We start from the raw sequence: 9,932 nt of genomic DNA, 5'->3' as shown, positions 1-9,932 counted from the left end.
CATAACATGAAATATACTTGGTGATATAGGTGATAGACTGTCTCCACTCAAAATTAATTTTCACATATACATTGATTTCAAATGAATATACCTACCTATCCATCACAGTGTTTTAATTGATACCTACCGTACAGCTAAGCAGTACTCGCTTGCTCACCTTTTTTTTTTTTTTTGCGGAAATCAGAATAATAGGCCTTTTAGTAAAAAATACACATGGTAATTACAAGCAAAAGTCACTAACTGCACAAAAGCCAGACAGTTTCTCTTTTGAACGGGTATCATTTAAAAACAACATCTGTGATTTGTAAGCTTATAAGTTTTATTTTTATAAATAATAATAAAATTTGTATTTAATCATTTTTTTTTTTTTTATTAAATATTTAGAAAAAATGTTACATATCTGCAACCTCTCTCTCAGCTTTAGAAAAATATATGTATAAATACAAAAATATAAAATTAAAATACAAAAATTATTCTTTTTACATACAATTAACATTACATTTACAACTAAAATTATATTACATTAAAGACATTTTCAATTAATAACAAAATGTTATCAAATCCATACAAAATTCTATTTTTTTTTTTTATATATACATAAAATTGAATAACATTATTTACAAAAATTCTATAGTACTAGTATGCTATTATTTAAGATATTTATTTACAATTTCATTTAAAAACCATTCTTCAGAAAACTGAAGGTGATTACCAGGAACTGACAAAAAATGTAATCTTCCACTTTCTTCTAATACTTTTAAACCCAGTCGATCCTAAAATACACACAAGTGAACAAACTGTAAGTTTATGACATTTTAAAATTTGATATTAAATTTATGGGCAGACAGATATACAATATAGATTAGGCCTAAGGTTACCATTTTCATAAATTTCATCAAACATTTAAATTAGTTGTCGTTAAAAAATTAAAATCAAAATCTCCTTCAAATTATCATTTAATTTTTAGTATTTTTTCATTTAGTTATAAAAAAAAATTTTAAAAATAAAATGTCTATACTTTTAAACTTTCTATAGTTAATATGAATAATTGTTCATAATACTTAAACATTTAATGAAAATAAAAATGAACATTAATACCATTGATGTGGAACATTCTACACAAGCTGACAACATTTTCTAGGTTCACATAATATTATGATTAAAATCATTTTTATTCTTCGAAATCATTACTTACTGTAAGATAAACTACAGAATTTTCAAGTGGCATAATTTCTTTATCTTGACCTGGTGAGTAAAATGTAAACCATTCACTTTCTTTTGGAATAACCATTGTATCATTTGTAAACATCACCATGACAAAGTTTTTTAATTTAAGTAAATTTTCTCGATAATTAGTATTAATAACGCGTTCGTTGTTAATGTCAGCTAAAAAATTGCTACCCTTTATGTAATCTAATTCTTTAATTGGATCATGCCAATATTCAGCTTGAACTAATGAATCTTGAACCCATCTAAAAACAAAATATAATAATTTAATAATAAGCATTTAAATATTTAACAATACAAAAGCAGCAATTAATAATAGCAATGATAATAGTCAGGGCCGGATTTAGGAATGTGGGGGCCCTGGACCCATCCTTAGAAGTAGATATTTTTTTCGATTACATAATAATATATTTAATAACCAAAATTCCAAATAACTAGAATTTTGGTTAGGAAAAAACAATGATTTGTTGTAATGAAACAATAAAGATAATAAATAAGCAAATTGCATTTATTAGATTATAATATGTACTATCAATCATCATAATATATGTACAGAACTTAAATAATAATTGTTATAATAATATATTCATATGATCACTTTGCGAGATTTTGTTGCCGCAAATTTTTCAACTACTTGAGAAAAATCTAATGATCTAAGTATGTCACTTTCAATACTTAACAATGCAAGTTCTGATAGTCGTCTTTGTGTCATCGAAGTTCGTAGTCGGTTTTTTAATAACTTCATTTTTGAAAATGATCGTTCTCCACTACAGTTGGACACCATCAAAACCAAATATATACGCAGTACTACTTCTATATTAGGAAATGTACATTGTAAATTATTTTCCTCAATAATTCTGTATAAAAACATTTCCCATTGCTCATTATCTTTACGTGTTTCTATATATATTTTTACAAATGAACCGAACTGTATAAGTTCGTTACCGAGTGAAGATTCTAAATCATTAGAATAAATGCTAACAAGATAATTTGCAGCAGATTGTAGCTCAGAAGTTTCTAATTTTTCAATTTTATTTAAAAAACCAAAACGTTGACAAATTGTTTCATAAGCACCTATTCTTTCGGTTAATGATACTATCAATTGATCAACTACTGAAATAAAGCTTTCTATTCTAAATTTTTCTTTTGGTGATAACTTGGTTGTTGCTGTTTGATACACAAGTTGTATGTGTATATTTATAACTTGTTTTTTTTTTATCAATATTTAAAACCATACCAAATTACGAATATTATTTAATCGGGATTATCCTATGCTATACATGTCCATAATAATCGATTTTAAATTTATATTTGTAAACTCGCAACTTATTTTTATGAATTTATAATATACAAGTATATTAATAATAAGATTTATTTATATATTTATGACTTTATCAACGATTAACATTTTTATTGAAGTTGTGGTTTTATCTATTTTTAAAATATTATATTATCCCGTTTTATATTTAAAATAATTCCACTGAGAAGAGGCCCTTATTTTGTGGGGGCCCGGGGCCCGGGGCCCCCTGGGCCCTCTCCTAAATCCGGCCCTGATAATAGTTATTTATAGTAACATCTTATTTTACAAAATATTGGTTAAGTAATTTCATGAATATAATTGGGAAAATTTTGAAGTACTATTCACTTTTTAAAGTACATAAAAAGAGTTGCTGATAACTTATAAGGTAATTTAGTATGTTATAAAAATATTTAATAATAATTAGAAATCTTTTTTTTTTTAAATAACAAACATTAAAGTTAATCAAAATCATTAAAATGGTTTCATAGTATTAATTATATTTACTTTGCATAAGCTTCTTTGTTCAAAACTAATCTTATATATTCACACCATTTATGACTAGAATAAAGACATCTTGGCATACCAAAAACTCCTTGATGTTGGCCGCCAATAGATATAAGATTTAACATTGGAGGATTAGGACATCTTTGAGCAACTGCTCTCCTAAAAAACAATAATACATAAATTACAATACTCATTGCTTTTGTTCATTTAATATTTAGATTTTACAAAAATTGGGCTCCTTGTGAAAATCCAATCGCATTATAACCACTGGTCAACTTTTGATCTGTAGATATTTGCTTACAAGCATCTTTAACTTGAAGGTTAATATTCATGAAAAAACTGTTCTTTACATCCTATATTATTATAAAATGTAAGACAAAAATATGCATATAAGTACTACTGAAATATTTAAAATCATACTGTTTTCATATAACTGTGGCACCAAATTCAATTCTAATTTATATGGTAAAACTTAAGGTTATATACCGATTAAAATATTTTTAAAAAAAACTTATGAGAGAGCCTTTGATACTATTTTTACCTTTATATTTGATAATAAGTCAATTCACATTAATACTAAAAATAACAAAGTTAGATAGATTTTTCTTAATGGACATTTTGATGTGTTATACATTTGACATTAGACAGAAACAACATATATCTTAATAAAAATTTATAATACATTTTTAAAAATAAAATGTTTAGAAGTCAGTGAAAACTACCTCTTTGACTTATGAATAATGCAAAATAGTTTTAAGTAAATAGAATTAATTAAAGTAACAACAAAAATAAAACCCTTACTTAATTTTGGCAGAAAAGATATTTGGTAAAATAATTTTTTTTTTAGAATAAATAGCGCCATTCTACCCACTCTTATTTCTATTAGATTGGGCTATTATGATGTTTAAATTATTATTTATCACATAAAATAAAAATTTTTTATCTTAATTTAAAAAAATCATGTAGTGGAGTATAATGAAGACAAATTAAGTAGCCCTAGTCTTTAGAATACTCTTACATAATTCCAGCAGCATTTTTGTTCATTTTCTTAACATATACGACTAAAAAAGTATAAAATTATATTAATAATACATTTACATGAGACCTGTTCAAAAGATTTTCCAATTTGTAACGACTTCACATAAGAATCTGTTCCCAAGTTTTTCTGTAAAACCTTAACAATTCTTCCAAGACTTAATGGGTTACAGCAACTATCACCTAAAATAAAAATATACTTTAGTCATTTTAAATAAAAACTTTTAAAAAATATTAGAACTTCTAACACATTATAAAGCATACCCAACGGTGGACTGACCTGACAAAATACTAAAAGATATTTTAGTAACCTGGCCCAACTTAAAATATTTAATAAAAATGTATTTATATTTGAAAAAATTAATAAAAATGATTTATCATTTTTATAGTTATTAAATGTACTTTTTTATAATTAAGTAACAATTTAGATATAAATAATATATACAAAAATAAATTATTACATATTATATACTCAAAACTAATTTAGAGCTATAATCTTCTATTTGTAATTAATGATATATTATTCTAGTCCACCCGAACAAATACTTATTTAAATAATCTAACAATTATTAATTAAAATTCATACCAATTGACTAGAATCTATAAAATTATACTCTTAATTATAATTAAGTATCTATAAATGGGTATATATTAGTTTTCATACATTTCAAAAACAGACAAATAAGTATAAAATAAATGATACCATGTAAAAAAGTTATAAATTATTAGGTATAATATATATTAATATGACAAATTATAAAACAATTGTACTTTATTTATTTATTGAGCTTACCCATTCCATGCCATAATACGACTGGGGGCGAACCCGTATTGATTCGATTAGTACAAATCAAAATTGTTAAAAAAATAGAAATTAAAGTGTGTGAAAAAATTTCAATTCGATACATAGTAATAGTATCTAAAGAGGTATCTAATATACTGGTTTAAAGTAAACTAAAATCGATCGAAAAATTCTGGTAAAATATAAAAAAAATAATGTCTCATTCGTCAAAAGCCTAATTTGACTAACAATAATTTATTTATAAAACATACGACACAAAGAAAACCACGGTGTTCAATTACAAAATATTGATTATTAATTAGGTAATAAATAATAATACGACAAATTTTTGAAATATTTCAAACAAAAACGCCAACGTTATCAATATTCAAATAATTATTATATTGCAAGGCCATGCCCATGACGGCTACTACGTATATAATAATATTATTCTTGCAGGTACCCATATAAAATACATCATATAGATATTGATAGTAAAATATCATCTACAAACTTTCGCGACGTCGTAATAATAATATTATGGTGGGAATGTTATCATAATTTATCACTGAGAGAATGTCCCGGGATGATAATCGACGGGTTACCAGTGAAATGCGACCGTGGTGGAACATTGGAACTTCTTCATTATCAGCGAACCGTTTTTGTTTTCCGTTTTTTTTTTCGTGGATGATTCATGTTTTGATTGTAATGAGAAATTTTAATTCGTATTCATATTTTGCCTGTGCTGTTACATTTTTTTCATTTTTCATATATGATTTCGTGTAATCGTCTCATTGTACAGTGTTCGTGTCTACTGTTAAACGATATCGTTCGAGAAAATTCCACCGCACTGGTTGATTAGTAGCTCTTGTTCCGGTCCAAATTACACTGTCAATGTACAATACCAGATGATTTGATTTTTCCATAGATGTCACATTAAGACACTACTCGTGAACCGTAATTGTTTTACCCTGGACGTCTGTAAACACAATGGCTAAGGAATATGATCATCTGTTTAAGCTGTTAATCATCGGGGACAGTGGTGAGCGCTTGCAATGTTTCCAAATGCGCTGTTTCCTAAGCGATTGCATTCCATTATAACTATACATGTAACAGATAATTTTAATACTTTATTTTTGTTGTCTAAAGGTGTTGGCAAAAGTTCATTGCTTGTTCGTTTTGCCGATAATACATTCTCTGGTAGTTATATAACAACCATAGGCGTCGACTTCAAAATCAGAACAGTCATAGTTGACGGAGAAAAAGTGAAATTACAGATATGGGACACAGCAGGCCAAGAAAGATTTAGAACAATTACGTCAACGTAAGGGATTGCATATTTTATATTTTTATTTATTTATATATATAGCTAATGTTACATTTTTACAAATATTCTACTTTCAGGTATTACAGAGGTACACATGGTGTAATAGTTGTATACGATGTTAGCAATGGGGATTCATTTGCAAATGTCAAACGGTGGTTGCACGAGATTGACCAAAATTGTGAAGTTGTCAATAGGATATTAGGTAAATATTATGCCTTGTTTACATTAATTATTAATTTGATTACTGTTATTGATGTTTATTTTTATCGCTATATACAGAAATATTTCTTTTTCTTCCTATAAAATAGTGATATTTATTATTCTACTACCTTATTCTATGTTCAAATAATAGTTATTACTGATACAAAAGAATTAAAATTCAAAATTCAAAATGTAATGAAGAATTTTTAAGTAAAGATAAATATTATCAAATGATTTAAAAGTAATGTACTAAATATTTATATCTTACCAATTCCATTATTTAAACTACAACAAAAAAATAATCATAATATTATATCTGGTGCTCAAAGTGGATACTCTTACAAATCAAAATGCTATTTGCGGATATTTCTATTACATTGAACATTTTTTTTTTATATATTTTTAACTTTTATAATCCAATCATAGACATATGTAGATAGTCTATAAACAGAGTTCTCGGAATATGTTATAGATAGTGATACGATCATAGGTACTTAAATTTTTGGAAATGTTATTTTCTATATTAACTATTAATTTGAATCCCCTTGGTTATGATACTGTTTGATCTTACCAAATAGCAATTTTCTTTGTTTTGCAATATTTTTTTGATTCCAAATTCTTAAATTCTAATTTAACTAACTAAACCTGGTGCAAAAGTTAATATTACAATCCAGAACACTGTTCTAGTAAATTCTGGTTCATTTCAAGCATTGACTATATCTTATTATTACTATTACAAACTTCAAATATGATTAATACTATATTGTACGAAAAATATAGGTAATTTTTTTTCATTTTCTGTTAATATTTTTAAAACAATTTAAATATTTAATTAATTTAAATTGCCTTTTAATTTAGTCCCATGGTTAATTTTTCTTTTTCTTTCAGTTGGAAACAAAAATGATGCTCCAGATCGAAAGGTAGTGCTAACAGAAGATGCTCAAAGATTTGCTGATCAAATGGGCATCCAATTATATGAAACTAGTGCCAAAGACAACATAAATGTTGAACAGGTAAAATAAATAGTTAAATTATTTAATATATTTTGTTAATTAAAAAATAATTAAATAAACTGAATCTGATATAATGTGAACATCTATATTTTAACATGAGATAATATTTATTATTTATCTATAGACATAAATATATTTTATATTTTTGTTTAAGGTTACCATTATGTAAATAGTAAAATCTTAGTTTTTAATTTTTAATTATTATTAAAATGTATAGCATAATTATTATTTCTTAAAATATTAAACTAATTTTGTAACATATTTATTTACTATTATGATTAGACCATTTTTAATAAAAACTTAAATTATTTCACCATCATACAAAAAGTGGTTTATTAAACATATTATTTATAATTCTATTTTAAATTTTAAATGTATTTAATTAATTTTTTTTCACTGTCACTTTTTACATAACATTAAGTAAGTTGCTATGCTATCATACAAAAGTAACAAAGTTAAAAAAAAAATTTTTATTTTTATATGTACCTATATTATACATATAGAACATTTCAGTTAGTCACTTTTTCCATGGTAGCGAAAACTAGATACTTAAACTTAAAGGCAAATGATAAATCTGGTTTCTTATAATCTTTATATTTCTTATTAACTTTCTCTTGTCTCCCCTTAAAAGTCAAGTATCACTTTTCATTTATTCCTGTATTATCTACTTTCCATTTTCTGTTCTCCTTTCTAAAATTTAATTTTAAACTTCAATGAAGTTGATATCAACATTTATTAATATTTAAATATTATAAATAATATAATAATTAATTCTTAAAAATTAAATTGTTATTAATGGTATTATTTTAATTTTTTAATTTTTGATATTAATGTATTGAAAATTAAATTAAATGTTAGGTATATACAAAATGTAAATTATATACATTCAACAAATAGTAATACTATTATTAAAATAATAATAATATTGTCACGTTAGTAATAATCTATCAGAATGTATTCCAAATAAGTTTATACATTATGAGGACACCACGCCTCAACTGATATTTTTAAAATTGAAGTTTACATTTTGTTTTAAATAATTAATATGGATAGTTTATTAATGGAATATTATACTATTCTAAAATTAAGATTTAATAATTTATCCATAAATGAATCAATTATATTTTAACTTTTCTAAATATATTATAGATGTTCATGTCGATTACTAAACAAGTATTGCGGAACAAAAAGGAAACCAAGGAACGACAGGCGCATCAGAACAATGATGTAGTGACTTTAAGAAAAGGTCACTCAAAAGGAGCGAAAAGAAAATGTTGTTAATTCCAATTGTTGCTGTAAGTGTTTTCAATTTTAAGCTATAATTATTATTTTTTTCTTTTCAAATTTTGTTACCACACACATTATTTTATTATGTGAATACACAAAGCTCAAAGTTTTTATTTCACATTTATAAACATTAATAACAAAATAAAACCATATTTTAGTTTCTAATTTTGGCTCTACCTTTTTAATAAATTTTGGTACATTAAAACACTGAATACTACTTGATCATAATCATATTGTTTATGTTCATTATATGTATTTCATTAAAATTATTATTATTATTATTATTATTATTATTATTATTTATAATGTCAGCATAAGTAAAGTATGAATAAAATATATTTATATCTTGCCTTTAGAATATTTATGGCTTTTAAGAACTATATCATTATAAAGTATAAATGTGATATACTAAATTAATTTAAATATATTTTACATTCTGATCAAAATATTCAAAAATATTCTAAATAATTAGCATATTATGTAAATTATTAACTGAATCAAACACCATAATTCAAATATTGAATATAGTTATCAAGAATTGTAATATTTTATTATTTATTACAATATTATTTTAAATAATATACTTAGGGAAAAAATGTACTGTATACAATAGAATTTTGCTTATACCTGTGAAAAGTGATAATTTCATAATTAAACAAATTAATTTGAATTGTGCATTATGATTATTTATAAAAACTAATCATAATATTTAAATTAGTAAAAAACATAAGCTTTTATATATACATTAAAATGATACTGTTTTTATATTTTAAATTAAAATTAAAAAAATATCAATATTTACTATTATAAATTAAAATAAAATTTATATATTTATAATTACAATATTATTTTTAATCGAAACATTCAAATTATTGTATTTATATTATTTATCGATTATCAACGTCCTGTAAGAACTTACTAATTTAGAGTAGTAAGTTTATGCATATTCCAACATTTTTTAATTTAGTAAATCTGTTAATAGAACTATACCCTATATTATAATATAATCAAAAAATGTTATAATTTAATTATACTAATATAATTACAGAAATCTCAGATTATTAAAAGGTATTAATATTGAGTCTCGCACTTATTGTATAATTTATAGGTGTTTTTTCTAATTAAAAAAAGAAAAAAATAATAATTAAATAGTCTGAACAGAGCCTTACATGCAATAATGAGATATTAATTTTTTCTATTTATCTACAAGCATCTTGGTATATTATAGTTCAAAGCATTATTATATAAGTTACAACT

General features: G+C 23.9%; 2 protein-coding genes across 2 annotated transcripts; one reads left to right on the top strand and one right to left on the bottom strand.

Annotated features, from left to right (window-relative positions):
* Positions 1-401: 401 nt before the first annotated feature.
* Positions 402-5,334, bottom strand: LOC132919579 (palmitoyl-protein thioesterase 1). Its single transcript, XM_060981285.1, has 6 exons — positions 4,860-5,334; positions 4,137-4,249; positions 3,257-3,384; positions 3,032-3,190; positions 1,196-1,472; positions 402-773 (listed from the first exon to the last, which is right to left on the bottom strand). Exons 1-6 carry the CDS (start codon positions 4,972-4,974, stop codon positions 648-650), a joined length of 918 nt encoding a protein of 305 aa, XP_060837268.1. The 5' UTR covers positions 4,975-5,334; the 3' UTR covers positions 402-647.
* A 153-nt stretch (positions 5,335-5,487) lies between these two features.
* On the top strand, positions 5,488-8,840 carry LOC132919580 (ras-related protein Rab-35). The gene is made up of 5 exons (XM_060981286.1): positions 5,488-5,889; positions 5,997-6,171; positions 6,252-6,376; positions 7,264-7,388; positions 8,538-8,840. The coding sequence occupies exons 1-5, from the start codon at positions 5,838-5,840 to the stop codon at positions 8,667-8,669; spliced, it is 609 nt and encodes a 202-aa protein (XP_060837269.1). The 5' UTR covers positions 5,488-5,837; the 3' UTR covers positions 8,670-8,840.
* Positions 8,841-9,932: the final 1,092 nt, after the last annotated feature.

This window comes from Rhopalosiphum padi, chromosome 2 (genome assembly GCF_020882245.1).
Source record: "Rhopalosiphum padi isolate XX-2018 chromosome 2, ASM2088224v1, whole genome shotgun sequence".
NCBI classification, from domain to species: Eukaryota; Metazoa; Arthropoda; class Insecta; order Hemiptera; family Aphididae; genus Rhopalosiphum; species Rhopalosiphum padi.
The sequence above is the reverse complement of the archived record's forward strand: the minus strand, read 5'-3'. Positions and strand labels throughout refer to the sequence as shown.

What these genes read in the sequence shown, in the direction of transcription:
- LOC132919579 (XM_060981285.1), bottom strand. Translation starts at nt 4,974, where the DNA reads ATGTATCGAATTGAAATTTTTTCACACACTTTAATTTCTATTTTTTTA. An exon ending in TCACAAGGAGCCCAATTTTT is followed by an intron (nt 3,191 to 3,256) that starts GTAAAATCTAAA and finishes ATTGTTTTTTAG; the next exon opens with GAGAGCAGTTGCTCAAAGAT. An exon ending in ATTCTGTAGTTTATCTTACA is followed by an intron (nt 774 to 1,195) that starts GTAAGTAATGAT and finishes TGTGTATTTTAG; the next exon opens with GATCGACTGGGTTTAAAAGT.
- LOC132919580 (XM_060981286.1), top strand. Translation starts at nt 5,838, where the DNA reads ATGGCTAAGGAATATGATCATCTGTTTAAGCTGTTAATCATCGGGGAC. An exon ending in AGTTGTCAATAGGATATTAG is followed by an intron (nt 6,377 to 7,263) that starts GTAAATATTATG and finishes TTTTTCTTTCAG; the next exon opens with TTGGAAACAAAAATGATGCT. An exon ending in ACAACATAAATGTTGAACAG is followed by an intron (nt 7,389 to 8,537) that starts GTAAAATAAATA and finishes AATATATTATAG; the next exon opens with ATGTTCATGTCGATTACTAA.